This window comes from Apteryx mantelli, chromosome 5 (genome assembly GCF_036417845.1).
Source record: "Apteryx mantelli isolate bAptMan1 chromosome 5, bAptMan1.hap1, whole genome shotgun sequence".
Lineage (NCBI taxonomy): Eukaryota > Metazoa > Chordata > Aves > Apterygiformes > Apterygidae > Apteryx > Apteryx mantelli.
In genome coordinates this window covers 4,111,261-4,130,071 of record NC_089982.1, presented here as the reverse complement: position 1 = coordinate 4,130,071, position 18,811 = coordinate 4,111,261, and the positions used below count along the sequence as shown (strand labels likewise).

At 42.8% G+C, this 18,811-nt stretch overlaps 1 protein-coding gene across 1 annotated transcript in view; it reads left to right on the top strand.

Moving 5' to 3' along the window:
- The window catches only part of LOC106484348 (transmembrane protease serine 11E-like), a 38,083-nt gene extending 23,565 nt beyond the window's left edge, over positions 1-14,518 (top strand). The window contains exons 6-10 of the mRNA XM_013942516.1: positions 7,952-7,990; positions 10,626-10,821; positions 11,612-11,871; positions 12,650-12,792; positions 14,357-14,518. Of these exons, the coding sequence (XP_013797970.1) occupies positions 7,952-7,990; positions 10,626-10,821; positions 11,612-11,871; positions 12,650-12,792; positions 14,357-14,518 (800 nt within the window). The remainder of the gene's footprint in view (positions 1-7,951; positions 7,991-10,625; positions 10,822-11,611; positions 11,872-12,649; positions 12,793-14,356) is intronic.
- Positions 14,519-18,811: the final 4,293 nt, after the last annotated feature.

The window sequence follows — 18,811 nt, the reverse complement described above, 5'->3', positions numbered from 1 at the left end:
GCAAATTCCCCAATTTTGTTTAGCAAAAGGGGAAGAAAGGGAGAACGTTCTTATCAATGTGACTTTCTCAGATGAGGATCTAGCCCATTTCCTTCCTCTTTGGCATTTCTGATCTCTTAGATAATTTTTGGGCAGGGCTGGACTCTGGTCTTTGCACGTGGCTCAGCTTCAGTTACATTCGGTTGCCATTTCTTCTGGGAGTCAGACTTCTCCAGGATGAGTTGCTAGTGAGAAGGAAGGGGTAGATACTTGCTCCATTTGGTATCGTGGATGTCCTGCTTGCTGCTATCACTAGACTACTGAAACCACCGGAGACACCAGCAGGCCAGACAGTTGTGCTGCAAGAGCAAGAACGGTGGGTCAGCTTCCATGCTGGACAGAGCCAGGCTTCCTCCCACTCAGAAATGACTGGGAGCAACCCCTTGTCCTGGCCCTTGGCACTTGAAATGGAGAAGTTGCATTGCGGCAATGCAGCGAAACTCGAGTGCGAGCTGTCACGTGCCCATTGTTTCTTGATGGGCCAACTTGTCCCCATCCCTGGGATGGCTCAGGGTGATAGGTGACATCCCTCTGGGTGAAGAAGCGCCTCTTCCCTGCAGTGTCGTGCATAGTCCAGTGGTTCTTGTTCAGCAGTTGTTGGCTCGAAGTGCACATCTAGTTCCTTCCATATGGAAATAGTGTGTTCCCATCAAAAGAGAGAGAGATCGAAAGAATTTAAAAGAAGCCCGGGTCATGATTCAGTGAATTTTGAAGCTTTAGTTTCATCTGGTGCCTTGTATAAAGGATAAAGTTGGATGGAGTACAAAAATGCTTATGAGAAAATGACTGTGATCTTCTCATAGAGTTATCTAATTAGCTGCTTATATTCAGTCTGGTAAATGAGGGAAGTGATTCAAAACTCTTCTTTTAGTTGACCTTGAACTGCACTCAGGGATATTACTGTAAATCATTAGTTGCTATTTAGAAAATTAGCTGATTTAATTGAATCACAATGTTTTCATTAAATACGCAGTTTCAATAAAAGATGGCATCTCCGTGTCACTTCGATTAAGTTGTGTGATAAACTTAGTGTTGCTTTTCTTGGCTCTCCCAGCCTTGCTGTAAAACATGGATGACTGCATAGGTCTGCTACTCACTATAAGACTGATGTTGTGCAATTGTTAGGCATGATACAAACATAAACAAGACTTTGTTATTTCTAGGAGACAATGATAAATGGCTCTATTTGGGTCTTTCTTTGGTAATAGGATTTCAACAGTGCTATGAGGCTTAGGCAAGCTCTGATTTGTGGTGCCATTTAAGAATAGCAGGTTGACTCAAGTGAACTGCATGGAGGAGAGCACTCCTGGGCTTTCTGAGGAGATGCAGCTCTTGACTTGCAAAGTTAGTCCTTCCTCCCCCTGCCTGGGAGCAGATCCTGGAAGTCCAGAGAGGGATCTAGGTTTTGTATTTCCAACTTCTCTCTCTTCCAGAATAGTCCACAGCATAAAGTGTCCTGTCCAACTCTAATATTAAAGCCAAGGAAATCTGAGAAGCCCAAGATTCTTTCCATGCTCTGCTGCACCTTTGTGCCTTTTGCTTCATAGTAGCTTGGATAGTTTTGCCAGCTGGAGTCCTTTTTTATCTAGAGGCAATCCCAGAATGTTTTCATAATGGCTTCTTAAAAAAATCATTAACCTGTTCATTGTAATCGTCTGATCAAAATATTCTAATTTGGGGACCGTGATATAGGCAAGTGCAGCTAACCAGCTGAGCAAATCCAGGTCAGACGCTGATTTACATGGTGTGCTAGGAGGGTCTGATAAGGAGAACAAGTAAGTCTTCCTCCCAGCATCTAATCGTCTTGGTCAACACCGTGTCTCAACTTGCATGGCACTCAAGACTGTTTGCTTTGGGGAGCAGCCGCAACCAGCTGCCTGAAAGTCAGGTGCAATGCTCAGGATCTTCAGCTGCTGTCCAGGGCAGCTGTGCAAAACTAAGAAATTTGCTGGCCCAGGGATAAAACTTGCTTTGCCTCTTCATTCCTGGGGATTGGAAATGAAGAGCTTTGAGGGCATAAACTCTAAACTGACAATTAGCTCTTTTGTGTTCAAAAAGAGAGAGAAATGGATGGCACAGGTGTGAAAAAATCGGAAATGTGAAAAGCTAAAAGAAAAAAAAACAACAAAAAAGAAATACTACTTTTGATATCATCACTAGTCAGTAGATGTTATTTACACAGGGCTGCAAAATACATCGGTATCTTGGTATCTTCAGACGTGTTGTTGTTGTAACTGAAGTCCCTGCTTTCCTATCTACCTATACTTCACAGTCCCACAGCAAAAGACAGAGACATCTCTAGGCATCCAATATAGCTTTGGCTTAAAAATAAATAAGTAAATAAAGGAGGTGAGAGAGGTCTTTGCATTTGCATACAAATCCCACCGGAAGCCCAAATATCTTTAGTGGAAAATCAAGCAAATTTAAATCCTCTCTTCTCCAAACAACAAAGCAGGTACCAGCAGAGTGAGATGTCAAAGTCAGAGGTGACTTAGTAACACCCAAGTTAAGGCCTGCTCTTCCACTGGCACGGAAAGAAGAATGTGTCCCAGTTTGTCCTCTGCGTAGTTCTGGCACCAAAGAGATCTCCTGCAAAGCTAAGTTTCTTCCCCAGGGTTTTCTGGTTAGAGATGGAGCCAGCTCACAGCCTGGAGCCCTATTTGGCAGAGCATGGAGCAGCTGCCAGCCTATTTCCCCTTCTTGTGTAGGTTGAAAGTCTCTCAAAACGTGCATCTGGGAGCATGCTCTTGATGTCAGAAAGAAACTGGCTGCAAGGTCACTGGCACTGTTTGAAGTGAGTAGGAAGTATTCCTGTCTGTCGCACCGCCAAGGGTTTTGACCATGAACAATGAGTCATGAATTGGTGTTGATCAACAAGTCAACTGTTATTATTTCTGTTTATCTGGCATCCAGGACTTTCAAAGACAAATACAAAGTAAAGAATCTAGGGGACAGGTTCTCACTTCCCTATATCAAGTCTTCCCTGGGAGGCATGCAGACGAGTGTCCGACCTGGATTAGTGAGGAACATTTCATCAGGTTGTAGGTCAAACAGTGTATGTGGCAGGGCTGTGCTTTTTGTGCTGTGCAAGCTGTAACAGTAACCTTGGGCAGTGAATCACAGAAAAGTTGGTGGTTGGAAGGCACCTCTGGAGATCGCTTGGTCCAACCCCCTGCTCAAGCAGGGTCATCTAGAACAGGTTGCCCAAGACTGCGTCCAGTTGGATTTTGAATATCTCCAAGGATGGAAACTTCACAACCTCTCTGGGCAACCTGCTCCAGTGTTCAAACACCATCACAGTGAAGCAGGACATGCACCTGCACCTTGGGAAATACAGCGGAGATCTGACATTCCCACTCTTTGATGCCATACTAACTTCTTCAGTGGGTGTCTGACAACATATTCGTTTTCTCAAGTGAGACACCTGTAAATATACTGACAATTCATTCGCTCTTCTGTCTGGACTGACAAACTTGAGCTAAAGACAAGGACTGCTCTCCTGAACAGGAAATTAAGACATAGTTGGCGGGGGAAAAAGCCGGTGATATGAGGACAGCTCCTGTGGACACGAGTAGTGAGGGAAGGGCAGGGTGACAGGGACAATTAGAGGTGCAAAGCCTTTGTCTTGTCTCCACCAAGTCACTCTCCCCCGCTCAAGGAATGACAATTGCATCACCCACGCCTAAACCTCATTTTGCTGCTTCCACAAGGGCGTTTCACTCCAGGGAGGCAATTCCTCTTCCAAGAGTGGGGAGAGTAGCAGGAAGTTGGTGGGGAGGTGTTTCACGCTACTGCCTGTCGCATGTGACAAAACTCTTATTTGAAAGAAAGAAATAAGGATGCAGTTCTAAGAAGAAGGATGCAGTTAGAAGGCTGAGAGGAGATCTTATTAATGTGTACAAGTATCTTAAGGGAGAGTGTCAAGAGGATGGAGCCAGACTCTTTTCAGTGGTGCCCAGAAACAGGACAAGAGGCAACGGGCACAAACTGAAACACAGGAAGTTCCATCTGAACATGAGGAAAAACTTCTTCACTGTGAGGGTGACGGAACACTGGAACAGGTTGCTGAGAGAGGTTGTGGAGTCTCCTTCTCTGGAGATATTCAAAACCCGCCTGGATGCGATCCTGTGCAACATGCTCTAGGTGACCCTGCTTGAGCAGGGGGGTTGGACTAGATGATCTCCAGAGGTCCCTTCCAACCTCAACCATTCTGTGATTCTGTAATAACTTTGCTTCAAATGCACATCCAGAAGAAAAAAGGTGGTTTCGGTATTAGTGGTGTTACTAAAGCACATATTTTTCTTTTTAAGTTTTTACATTTACAATCCACTCTTCCTTCCGCACCCTATTTAAGATAATCTCTACCTTGCTTCTGTGGGAGAAAACAACTTGCACAAGATGTGGGAATTTGATATAATTAAGCATGGACCACTCCGTTTGCCTTTGAAACTAGCAGTGCCATTATGGCATATAGAAAACAACAGGTGGGATCCTTTAAAGAAAATAAAGCTTTTTTGTGGGAATTAGCTTATGTGAAAAATGATGCAATTGTCTGGGCAAAGCCATGTCAGATTTTTCAAACAGCTTTCTCGTCTTTAATTTCGCAGCCATCACTGGCCCTTTCTGCACTGAAATGCATAATGTCCCCTAAAAATGCATTTGCTTCTCTCACTTGAATTATTTGAATATAATGCCTGCTCCATTTCTGGCAATTTGAGTTCTGCCGATTCTTTTCCTTTTTATATAAGCAGTGGTGTCTGTGACTAAAATGAAATGTGGCAATGGACACAAGATTAACTCTTCCAGTGCTGTGATCTAGATGTTATCTGGAGACACTACAACGTGAGCACATTTTTCTGTAGGTATCTGTGAATCCTTTAGAGAGGAGTGGTTGCATTCCCGCTGCAGTTGGTGGCTACTTTCAAACAGACAGTCCCTGAATAGATCCATGGGATTTGGGCACTGAATCCCTTAGAAATCCTGGCCTTTCCTGGGTATTGCATATAAACAATTAGCGAGATAAAGATGCTTTCCTGCTCTTGCGTACTCCCCTTTTCTTTCCATGTTTGCTCAAGCCTACGTATTCAGGAGTAAAAAAAGAAGATATCAACTGTATCTTAAATAGTAACTGTACGAGTCACTCTTCTCATTCATAGGCAGTGGAGAACAATGATTTAAGAAGTGTGTCTTAAGGTCATTTAGTTTATTAAATGTGCAAAGTAACTGTATTAACAAAATTGATTGTGCTGCTGGAGAATGAATCCCTCTTCTGAAAGATGGAATACCTAAGCCACAGTTCAACAGACTTTTGTGGTTTTTAATTTAAATAGTTGTTCTCTCCTAACTTAGGCAAGCTTTAACTTAATAGCCAGTTCCCTTTTACAGATAGGCAACGCACATTCAGGTTAAACTCGTTCTTGTTTACGGTAGAAGCCCGAACACTCTTTTCCTAAATGCAGCACAAACAACTGTATTTGCAGCTCTGTGTGGCTGGGACAAGATATGACATTTTAATTGTGACTAATTGATGCTTTTTCTTGGTAGTGCAAACAACTAGGACAACTAGCAAACGAGCAGGGCAGCGAAATTGCCTCTCATGCCTTAGAAGTGATTGCTTCAAGGCAAGGCTTGCAACATGAAAATAAAACATATGAAAATAATAGAAATAGAAATATAAAATAAACCAGAGTTGTACAGGCATTCTTTTTAAGATCTGCCATGTGTGTGTCTGGAAAAGCTCTTTCTCTGAAGATGTGTAAGACAGTCCACCTGGAGACGGTGGATATATCTCAGAGCGGCAGAATTTGGCCCACGTGGGGTTTGTACATTTTTCGAGGTGGCTGGCAAGATGGCAAATAGAGCTGCAGAGAGATGCCTCGCAGCCCAGCTGGGTGACTCACGGCAAGAGGCAGCGCGGTGAGAACATGCCGATTGAATTGCTTCTGGCACTGCGCTTGAACAGGCTGCTCGCTTCTTTTGTCTTCTTGATTAGTTTTGCAATGCCATATAAGTGTTAATAATTGACTGCAGGCTTTATAATTAGGCATTATGAGGTAAAGGTCTCTCCACCCAGAGAGGAGCTGAAAAAATATTGTTATCGATATTGCACTTGAAGGCCAAAGGTGCGCGCTCGTTGTTGATTGCATTGATTGGTTTCTTACCGGTTTCCAGCTACGCAATATTAGAACAACCCAAATACTGAGTTAGTTCTCAATGTAGTTTGAATTTCTAGCAGATCCTGGATGCTTATTATATCTGAAATAAACAGCCAGGGCCAGATTTTTCAAAGCTCTTCTTGCTAATATAAACATATAGGTGAAGCTGCCAAAACTTAGCAGAGCTCAGCACCCGTTTTTTTGCACTTTGTGGCTTACCAAGCACTAATGTTTACAGCGGTGCTGAATCCTTCTGCTGGCCTAGCTTTTACTATCCGATATTATTGCATGTCGACCTAGGGCATCTTGGCAACAAGCACCCACATTATCTGTGGAAATTCACGGAATATTACCCACATTCCTGAAGCCTGCGGTAGGGTTTTCTCCTTCCTGTTTCACAGGTGTTGAGAAAGTACAAGCGAGCACTTTTACTGGAGGCGAAGCTCACGAGTTTTTGCTTGGCTGCCTGTAAACCTCATCTGTCTTTATTATGTCAACAGTTCCTGTTTCTAGTGAATAAGCTTGAATCACTATATATATTTTCAATTAACAACCCATCTCCCGTTCTTCCAAAATGAAGTAGCAAGCAGCATGCCCATGCTGCCCTCGTGCTGCCTTGCCTCTGTAACATTCCCTGCAACCTGTACATGCCCTGGACTTCTGTTTGCCTCCTTTTTTTATCGTAATCTGCTTAAAGTGATATTAGGAAATGAATGAGTACATGTCTAGCAATGGCGGATTGCAAACCTGCCATTCACCCTGCATACCAAAAGGAGTGTCAAGCCCCCAAGCAAAACACGAGTAATACAGCCACAGCAAGCATGATTCGGAGCCCTTTGCATTCAAAAAAATGGCTCCTACTAATTTGGGGTGGTTTGGGATCAAAACCAGGATTATTCTGGGTAGCTGCAACAAGAAAGTAGAAATGAAGAAAGTGGGTAAGCCCAGGGATCTGCTAAGAAAGGCTTATCCAGCCACGAAACAGGAAGCCAGAGGCACTGTACAGGAATTACTGGACAATTTAAAAATTACACTGATCGTGTGATATCTCTTCTTGACTGCTGGCATCTAGAAGGGTGGCTCTAGTAAAAATAACATTATGCAAGAAAGGGACAGACCAGTATCTTGAGCTGGTGCTCCTTATTGTCAGTGGAAGCGTATGTTATTGTCCATGAACACACGTGTGCATGTTAAAGGGGGGAATTATTGCTATGGCATGCAATAAATTGCTCTTAGCTATCTCTTTTAGGATTCATAGTGAGTCAGGCACCCTGCTCCTCAGTAAGGTAGGAGAAGGAGAGACAGCCGCTGCTGTTGTAAATGGGCATTCACTCCAGCAAAGTCGGTGACTTCTGACCTGGAAGGCTGCACCAGTGGGCACCAAGTGTCCTCTGAGCCTGGTGTAAAACATGGCTGGTTGCTTGTGTGCAATAAGGAGCTTCAAAATTTTCCACCACAAAAATTTTTCCCTGGCAAAATTGCAGATCTTAAGGAGTAGAGGGCTTGTTCTGGCCATGTTCCCTGGGTGCCGGTTGTTGGAGGATGCTGGCCAGTTGGAAAACAGCAGATCGCACCACAGAGAGGTGCATGATAGCAAATGCAAGAGCGTGAGTGCGTAGGAGCTGCAGGAGCATCTGTATCAGCCTCTGCCCTGCCTCCTGCTGCGCCCCTGCTCAAAAGCTGAAAGGGGGGATGACCAGGCACTGAGAAGCCTTGTCCGTGTGTCCTGGCCTCACCCGCCTCTTTCTTTGTTTCAGATATGGAGAAGAAAAGAGCAGAAGCCCTCTTCAACGACAGTAAGTGGCAGTTGTTTAAGCCTGGCAGTTCTCCCGTTGCTTTAATTAGCATTAAGAGTCTCTGAGCTTTTTTCCTGGCCCTTTTCTCTTCCTCCTGGCTAATGAATGTGACCTCGCACTTCATGCAGATGCGTGGTACACTTGCAAGCCCTGCTTGGGCATGCCGAAGCCTGGTGTCGGTGCCTCCTGGGCTCCTTATGGAGGCATCCAGCTCCAGCTCGGAAATAGCATTGCTAGGGGTGAAGATCCCTTCTCAGACGGTCTGCGCCCATCCCAGAGCTCCCTTGGAGGTTGTCCACCTAGTGGTGTCTGCCTTTGCATGCGCAGAGCCTTGACCATGTTTCCACAAGAAAACAAAGGCATTTCAAACACCTCCTAAGCGTATGTAGGAAAACTGAGTGAGTGCTGAGGATTTCTAATAAATAAAAGGGACTTTGCTTGGGCTGGTTGACTGCTTTAACACTAGGCTGCACTATAAATAGCATGCTCACGGTAGGCAGGCCCCTATCAGGAATTTAAGTGCATTTTCTATTTCAGCAAGTTATAGTTAGAAGCAATCACTTTTAAAAATAGCTTAAAGCATGGACTTAAATAGAGCACTTAGTCAAGTCTAATCCTGCCTTCACAGGGCTGATGCCTAATCCATCTCCCTGGTGTGAAGTATTGAAACTGTGCAGCAGTGGTGCAGGCTGGTTCATCCGTGCGTCTCTTGGACACTGTAGCGTAACATTTAATCTCTGTACGTTAAGACTGGCAGCCCAGTTGTCCTCAAATGCAGCCTGCAGAGGCTAAATGCCCTGAAAGTTGGTAGGATTGGGCATATGCAGAGCAGTTTGGAAGAATGGCTTTCAGTGTGCTACTAAAAACTGGGAACTTGTCATTTTCTTTTGTGCGTAGTGTGTATGAGTAATTATTATGGAAATATAAGGTGATATGAACTGCCAGTCTTCTCAAGGCATTACTGAAGGAGTGCAGTTGAGGTAGCTTGTAAAGATGTTTTTGAGCCTTTAGGGAAGGAGGTCAGCTTGTGTGCAGATCTAATAGTCCTAAAAAGCCAACTTTACTTACAGGTGGGTTGCTTGCAGCTCTGGACTTCCTTAACTGCAAGCTGTCAAGTCATGGCAGATTAAAGGAAGTCGCTTTGGGGGCCGGTTTTGGGTGCTGGCTTTTTGGGGCACTGAGGGACCCAGGAGTCTTTCCCTCAGTTTCGAACATTGACCACTCCAGTGGTCAAAAGGATTATGCAGCCCTAGGACCAGTTATTGACAATCACCCATAGTTTGCAGGAAGGAAACATGCTCATGCAGGCAGTCTTGTGAATTATGGCATATTCTCCCATTTTCCTTTTACATAGCAAGTTTTGGACAAGCAACTGTATCCTTAGATTCCACTGCTTTCCTTCAGCATAGTTTTAAATCTCAGTACTGGGCAGAGGCTGCACAGGAACTTCTCAGTGCTGTATGATTTTTTTTTCTTCAAATTTATGAACAGCTCTCAATCTGCTCAGCTCTTGCTGCTGCTTTTTGCTATGAGGTGCTGTTAACATCACCTTGTGCAGATCCTAGCAGGAAAGGGCAGAGGTTACGCTCTGCAGGGCTCCAGTCTTTCCCTGCTGAGGACTTCAAGGGGCTCAGGACTGGCAGCTCTCCAGTGAGGTATTACAGATTTCTACTCTGCCCCACCCTGGGTCGCTGGCCACAGGAGACGGACAGCGCAATGGTTTGGACTGTGTTATCCCTATGCGAATGATTTTTAGTTCTGTCTCTTCTTCAATGGATTGGGACAGTGCTGTCTGTCAACTTTCCTACTGTCTAGCTGAAAGCAGGGCCTGGATGAAGGCTAGTGGGTCTTGGTCCAGGTAAGATGGATCTGATGCTGGCTGGATGGGAGAAGACAGCAGAAGCAGTCCCATCGATGGCGGAAGTTTCTCAACTTTGCCCCTACTTGTGAGCTTCAGCTGCTCTTGCATGTCTGTTCAGTGGCTGAAACCACAGATATTTTTATTCCTCTGGGGGTTTGGAGGGTAACGCTTTTCCTCATGGATGCACACCTTGCTGGAGGTATCCATGCCTTTATTTGCCACTGGCTTAGTGTGACAGGCTCTTTGCCTGAAGTGGCTCTCAGGGACGGCTTGAAATCTCCCGTTTGTGCAATACACAGTTGCCTACTTCCAAGTGACACCTGGCTGAGGGGATCTGCAAGCATGCTCTGTAAAAACACGTGGCTTGGAGCATTCCCATCTCAGAGATTGCCTTTGCTCATGTTTTATCCTAATGATGAATCACCCAGGACATTCAGGTGGGCAATCCCTATATTTGGGGATTGTCCTGGATGTATGATGAAGGGTTTTGATTCCTGAATTGGGCTGCTCGTGTAGCTAAGCCTAAATTGGTTGACCGTCATGGCTTACCGTAATAGTTGCTCCCTCATTCAGGCTTTTATCCAAATGAGTTGTGCATGAGGATCTCTGACTTGGGGGGGCTGGTGGAGGGTATGTTTTCTCATTGATGTTATACCATTAGAGAACCTGGGTGGCATGTGATTTTACATATATTTTCTACAGTACCTGCAGCCCTTGGTAGGCATGTTTACTAAGTGGAGGAATAACTAATGTACTCTTTCTCCTTTCCAACAGTCTGTGGCTTACGGCAGAATAGATCAGTCAAGTCAACAGCAAAATTGTCGTCATTGCGAATAGTCGGCGGATTGTCTTCTGCAGAGACGGGGGACTGGCCATGGCAGGCTAGTTTACAGTACAACAACATCCACCGCTGTGGCGCAACACTCATCAGTAACACATGGCTTGTATCTGCAGCTCACTGCTTCAGAGAGTAAGTTTCCAGCTTAGAGAGACTGCAGCACAACATGCTCCACACGCATCAGGTTGTATTGCTTTCCAAATCTGCACCACCCCCCTGACTCTTCCCAGCAGAAGAATCTTCTGCCTTGGAGAAGTCAGGGTTGGGTGGGCCTATCACTTTCATGTTTCAATGAGGTATTAAAGACTGACTCCTTCTGAGCAGAACTGACAACGATACAGGTGGAAATAAATAGTCATTTGGCATATTTGGCAAAAAAAAGCTTAAAAGGTAATGTGGCTGAAATGGCATAGGGCTCGTTTCCCATTATGCAAAGAGATTCCAAAGGCATATCTTCGTGTTACGATGAGGATGCTGCAGCTGCAAGCTGCTATCTGAAGCGATAGCCCCACACTTCCACCCCTCCATTCAGCCAGGTATTCCCAGCAATTTCTTCTTCCAAATCTGACAGCCATGAAGCTGCAGGGCACTTAAGATCAAACAGCTGGTTGGACAGATATATTAACATGCAAAAAGAATAAAGGAGATGAGTCTTCTAGCAGAAGAGCGCTTGGTCTGATACACCATGTAGCTGCATGTTGGCTAGATCAGAGGCCAGGGAAGGGAGGGAATATAAGACTGTGGTTGAGGAGGGAAGGCAGCACCATGTTATGGAAAGTGGCATACGCCTTAAGAATAGAGTAAGGAGCAGGGTCAAAGGAGTTTTAAGATGAAGGAACTTGATCAAATTTAAAGACCTGAATATTTATATTTACATGTTATTTTACAGCTAAATATTTACAGCACTTTTTAACTATTTCAGAATGAGTCACCCTCACAAGTGGACTGCTACTTTTGGAGCTCTTTTGAAGCCACCAAGCATGAAGCGATCAGTCAAGACTATTATTATTCATGAAAAGTACCGCTACCCAGAACATGATTATGACATTGCACTTGTGAAGCTCTCTAAACAAGTTGAGTTTACAAGTAACGTACACCGTGTTTGTCTGCCCGAGCCATCTCAGACTTTTCCATATAATATTTATGCTGTCATCACAGGCTGGGGAGCACTTACCAATGACGGTGAGTCCCAAGTCTAGCAGGCAACCAAGACATTACATGAACAATGGCTCTAATCTACTGCTGATTTGATACCACATGTGTAGCCATGGCAATGAGGCAATGAGGCTAATTCTTGGTGTATAAGTAATAGTTTGTTTAATCATGAGCAGCAGTTTCTTCCTCTAAAATAAGACTGGAAAAAGACAGAGCTACAACAATAAAGCAGGAAATAGGAAGAAGACTGTCGACTTTTTCCAGCTTTTCCACTTCATAATGTAAATTCTTGAGATGGGTAGTCTAGCCATGCACGTGTTTATGTAGTGCCTAAGAAAACGTCCTCCCAGTCCTAGCCAGGAGCTACAGATAATTCTCTGGGGTTTCAAGAAAACATGCACAGTGAGATGCAGATGGCAGCTTGCCAAAGCTCCTACTCTTACCAGGCCAAGCCGGGAGTAGATTTAGCTATGGAACCAAGATCTCGAGTCATCTGTCCAAATCACTAGGTAATTTGTGTCCCATGATACTATATAAACCTCTACAAAATATGTGGTGTTACACTTCAGGCACTGTGTGCATCCATGTGATTGTTGGTGCCATCTTAGTGGTACAATTCCTAAGTGAGAAGATGAGCATGTACCTTTTCAGTGAGAGGCTAACCTACACACAGCAACAAGCAAAACCTCTGTGTTAAGCTGAGTCAAGCTAATCATCCGTAAGAGAATGTTAAACACTCTTTGTGTATCTTAATTATTGCAAAATAATTATATTGATAAATACCCAAACCATTCTTTCTCCTCAGGTCCAACTCCTAATGTTCTTCAGGAAGCAACGGTGAAACTTATAGACTCAAACACTTGCAACCGAAAAGAAGTGTATGACGGTGACATAACACCCAGGATGCTGTGTGCTGGATACTTGGAAGGAGGAGTAGATGCTTGTCAGGTAACTGTAGCTGAAAATTGGAAAGGAAAATCCTTTTAATGCTGGTTCGGTATTTGGTCCATCAAATCTTAACTGACATAGTATTCATCCTTTGCGTAGACTCTGTTCAAACAGGAATTACAACCTGAAATGAAATAACATTTATTACACATCAGTAAGCACATAAAACCCATAGAAAGAGAGTTAAATTACTAAGTATAATAATCAGAATTTAAAATTTTCACGGCATGAAATGAAATTCTCATTTTGCAACTCCAAATAGCTGATACAAGCCCATTTACTTCTCATAATACCTTGTGGGAAATCCAACTAACAATTTGTTTCCACAAGTATAACCAGATACTCCGTATTGATGCTTCACTCTTCATTCCCTGCTTCCATGCCACACCAGCCCCTTGTATACTGCACAGTTTTCCCCTAGCAGCTTTTCCTTTTTTAACTGGAGGCTGCTCTGCCAGCGTGTATGTGCCTTCATCTCAGCAAATTATTCTGCAGGGGCTGATCATGACAACTACTTAAAAACAAAATGTGTATAGAGGTGATTACTGAAGTTGTGAGCTGGCCCAGATGAAATTAATTACTTTGCATCATACCTTTGTCAGGTTTGAACCTGACCAGTCCCTGACCTCCCTTCTTCAAAGTAGCATGACATCATCAGAGATACTAAATGCTGAAATATTAAATGTGAGAAAAAAGTTAAATGTTTCAAGTAGCCAAGACCAGACAGTATCCAGCTGGGAGGGAAGAAGTTTAAGAATGTAGCAATTGAGATGCTAGCAAAAATGTACAACCATGCATTGAAATAAAATTCTGGATTGATCATCTCATAATAGAGATCTCTGCTACGAGATGATCTTTGGAAACAAACCCACTTCAGCACAAGCAAAACTGCCTGGAACAATGAATAAAGATAATTATAGGACAGCTAGGTGTAAATTGAATGGTAGGGATATTTGTGTGATGCAGATTTGCAAATGTTACAAGGAAATGCATATTTTCAAACAAAAATTATTTCCTAACAATAATTTTAAAAAGGTAATTTCTGTTAATATTCAGTTGTAAAGAATGTATTCATAAATGCTCACTGAAACAGATCCTTTTCAGAATCTCAGTCCCACAGATTCATGTCCAAAGCAAAACTCTTTGCAGAACCTGTCCAGGAGATTCACTCCTGCCATTTCCCTTCCACCCCCTAAAAAAAAAGGTTTCCCACTGGCTTAGATTGCTGTATATATTTGTGTTTTTCTTCTTTAATTTGTATGAGGAGGAGGAAGAGGCAGGTGTGGAGCAATGTTTCACAAAACAGAAGGGAAGGTATGTTTTTTTTTTAATTGAGAAATGCTATTGTAAAACCACAGGGACAGGTCAGGAGACTCCACGGCAAATAGGAAATGGCCACTGACTTCTGACTCAGATTTCAGAAACAGCCTGGATTCTACACGAATGGCAGCTCTTGAAATACTGCTTGCTTTTGTCTCTTATGGGACACAGCCTCTTGCCTGTGGAGAGAATTATATTTTACCTTCTGATTAATGAAAACCTTTTTTTCCTCCTCATTCTGTAGGGGGACTCTGGGGGACCACTGGTTACTCCAGATTCTAGACTGATGTGGTACCTCGTGGGAATAGTGAGCTGGGGAGATGAATGTGCCAAACCAAATAAACCTGGAGTTTACACGCGAGTGACTTTCTTCCGTAACTGGATTACCTCAAAAACTGGCATCTGATTCCAAAGTCAAAAATGGATTTAACTACATAGGCTATTTTTTTAATATATATATAAGTTCCTATGTAGTTTTGGTCAAAGTAGCCTTTGTCCACAGCAAGTGCTAACTTCGCTGTCAGACATCCCAATCCCTTGTGAATTTATACGAAACATCGGATTACCTGCCTCATCTCTGAGCTTTGAAATATTCTCAGTTATCGGAAATGATGAACGGGTGGCATCAGACATCAAATATTTAAAAGCTAGTAATCTACCTGCTTTATAAGTACAACCACTATCCAGGAAAAAAAAAAATCTCTTCAGCCATGGCTGAGGTCTGAAGATGTCCAGACTCCTTAGGCCTAGTGGAAGCCAAACCTTCTTCCTCCAGTGAAGCAACTGTTGTCACGATTTTGTTTCTAGCCAAGTGAACCCTTGATTATCATTCTTGTTAGAGGCCATCATCCACACAAACTGCAGCCAAGACCCTGGGCACATTCCACCAGCCACTGGGAGCCTTGTCACCTACCCTGCTCAGATGTCTTGATGGCTAAGAGCCAGTCAGCCAGGACTGAGGGTAGATCCTGGCTAAGGAAAAGGATGATTGCCATGCTTGCCATAAGTTGGAAGGGAAGAGAGGAAAGCTTGATACTCCAGTTATGAAGCACACTTTTAACAGAACTTGGTGGATTTTATGAAGTTCAAATTACTTGGAAATCCTACTGTAGAAGTGCAACACTATACTGCTACATCTGTACCAATGCCCTTCTAGACTGATTTTGTCCAGCTTACAATGTGCTTAAGATGCAGAAACACAAGCTTTACCCAAGGTTGGTTGTAATAAGAGTGTGTCCCCGCAAATAACTTCACTGGAAGGAAACCATAACAAAAGAAAATCCTCAAGCCAGCATTTAAATTTGTGCTAAAGGAAAAATAAATATTCACAACAAATAAACTGGGAACTACCTTTTTCTTCAAGTCAAGAAATAATGTGCATTTCTGAGGGCATGCCAGCCAGCAGAAGCCATTTCACTGCAAAGAAAGTAAATAGTGATAAACATTCATGCTTCACTGAGGGACTCATTATTGCCATGAACGAATATGATTCTGTCTTATGAGGCTGAAGAGTAATTTCATGTTAAAGAATAATCCAGATGAGAACTTCAGAGTAAATGCTGTCCTTATACGTGGATTAAGCACTTTTCTTCCTACCTCTGTGCATGACATCTCATAGGCTGCTGGTGGGAGGGGGTTCTTGAGGACAGTAATATTCACAGTAATAGGTAATAGGCCTTCAGTATGAGGAACTAAAATGTCAATCCCAGGAGCAGCTTCTTCTGCTGTCTTTGGCCACCAGACTGCCTAGGCTGTGAACACAGGGCTCACAGGAATCCACATGAGAAATGAGCAAAGCTGCAAGCCCCCCACTATTGAATCTACTAGAGCTGAAAGTCTTCTCCAAAGCACCCTGCCTCCCCTTCTACTCAGAATTGGGTCCCTCCTCATCCTTTCGCCAGCGCAAGCTCTGCAGGAATCAGAATCCACAGGAATGAGATGCTCAGCATTTTTTGTAACCTCAAACCCTGAATTACAAGTCTACCTACAGATGGAAAAGCCTAAGTTTAAGCCTCTGGGGGAGGGTGTCTTATTTTCAGGCCTTTCCAGTCTTTTTCATAGTGAAAAGCGTTTCTTATCTTTTGAATTTCAGAAAAATAAGATGCCTTGTCTCAGAAAGAAATTATTGAAGGTTGAGTTTAGTTTTGCTTTCAAAATAGTTGTATCTTTATTCTGATTTTTCCACGTCCATTTAAAAAAAGGAAAGGATCTCGGGACAATTAGGAGAATGGGCAGATGCAGCAAATTTGTTTCCTTAATTTATTGATGAAGTTTTTGATTTATGCACTTTTGCGTTGCTGCTATTTTTCAGCTAAGAATTTACTGTGGGCCAGGTTCAGTTATATATGAGTCACCTGGAAACACTGTTTTCTTCCAGTGTTCAGGCCCCACATTATTTGAAGGCATCCTTTGAAAAAAGTTACATGTAGGTTTTATGTGCCTCTAATGCTTTAAAGGTGAATATCATGACAAATGCACTTATAATCAATCAAAAGTGAATTGTAACTGAAAGTTCACTTTCACAAATAGCAAAGGCTTTGTTTTGTACTTAAAACCTGTCTTCTGCTTACGAAATGGAGGGGAAGCAATAAGGGGGCCAGGCCCAGATAATATAATCCCTATAAACTGGTTCCTACCTCACCCTGAAAGTGACATGCATATATAATACCCTTTTTAAAATGAGAAAGGCAGCCTTTATTTCAGATTTTCTTGTGAGAGGCCAAACAGCCACAAGGCATGTGGGAGAATGTCTACCTTACTCAGGGAGTCCTGAGCCAGCCAGACGCACTTTTCTTCACAAACTTTTAGCAAACTGTCTGGCCTGGTTTTGTCTTTACTCCATGTCAGTGTTTTATTTATGAAGACTGTTTTCTGTGCTAGAATAAAGCAAAGGGAATATTGTGTGATTAAAGAAAAGTTTTTAAAAACCTTTTATTATTATTCATGTTAAGATTTAGCAAGGATTTAAATGATATAAAGGTAATATATTTCATAACATTAAATGTATTTAAAAACAATTGTTCCTTTTTTTGTCCTTTTTTGCTTAATAATAACCAAGCTAAGATTTTTATTTGATTAAAAATAGACTAATCTTGCTTCTTTTGCTATAAAGCTGTTCTAAAACCGCAGCTCTTTCTGTGTATCCCCATCCTAAGAATTGTTTGTCTTTCACAGTGGCTTGAGCTTTAAAGAAGTTTCTACAAAGTGAGTCATCTACTTATCTAAAATGCTCTAAGGTGAATTTCAGTAAAGCTAGTGCTATATAAATTTGAGAATGAATCTGAACCTTCATCCAAGAATCAACTATCTTGCCTCTGACCTTGCAAAAACCTGTCCTTACAACATGACATTACTGGCACTCGGCTGTTGGGAGTTCGATACAGCTGACGCAGCAGTTCTCCTGAGATTTCCCAGGCAGATTTACAGCTTCAAGAGAGAAGTTCCAAACTTCTGGTTATTCAGATAAAGTTGTTTGAGCCTTGCCCGATGCTAATTTTCAGCCTGGAGCATAAATAGGAAAGAAATAAGAGCCCAGTTGCACAACTCGCATGAGGAGCTCTGGTTGAATTACATCAAGCAGTCACTTTAAGTAAGTGACTTTACGTAAGTAAAGCTAGTGGAAACTGCAGTTCCAAATCTACTGCTCCTCTTAACAAATTAGAAGAGCTGAGAGCCAAAAGTGATTATTTAACCCAATGAATATTTACCTGGAAACTTGCAGCCTGTGTTAGAGATGCACGTGCATGGGAAAGCTGGCTCTTGCTCTTGGAAATGCACTTGTGCATGTCAGAGTGGATTCAGCTTAAGTAATTGGTGCCTTTGGTTATCTGGATCAGGATTTTAAGAACATTGTTAACATGGTTTCTAGGAAGATGTCACCGGCTAGTGAAGTGCTAAGTGCCAAGATCCTTTGGCCCACCCTGTTGGGAAGCTAGAGTCTTTTAAGCATGCCAGCAAAGCACTCCTACACTGCACGTCCTGCCAAAAGGGAGAAAAAGCCTGATCAGGCAGCACCCTGCTGCTACAGGAGGACATGGCAAGCCAGAGCATACGGTGGGATGTTTGGAAACCCACCAGAAGATTACTGTGGATGTGGATTTATGGTCGATTCTAAATCAGCCTGTGAGCTAAACTGAATTGCAGTGGTCACAGTACTTTAAAAGAAGACATTTTTAGGGAGAAAATTACATGGAGGTTTGTCAGCTATTTACTTATTAGCTAAATGAATCAAAGAAACAAATGCATCCCCTCCCCCAATCCCCACTTTTGAATCCCCCTATTAAGAATGTGAAATCATGCCTTGAAATCAGAAGAAAGAAAAAAAAAAGACTAAAAAAGTGTTAATGACTGGGATTTTCAAGGAGATCTATCAAGGAGATTTTAAATCAAGGACATTTTAAAGGAGATTTGCAGCTAACAACTTTTTGAAAATATTGGCTTCAAAGATGTGTTCAAAACCTGCCTGCAGAATGAATCCACAATAGTGTTCATAAGCTGTAGTCACTAAGGGACTTTGGGCATGAACAGGCTTGAATGCAGAACTGTTGCAATACTGCTGAACACAGGTGTATGCCTGATGCCACTGACTGGCTTCAGGAAGTCAGTACACTGACAGCCTTGCTTGGTACCTTTTGCAGATCTTGAAAGTTACAGATCATTTTTGCATGGTGCAAATATGGGTTTGCGATTTTTTAATGCT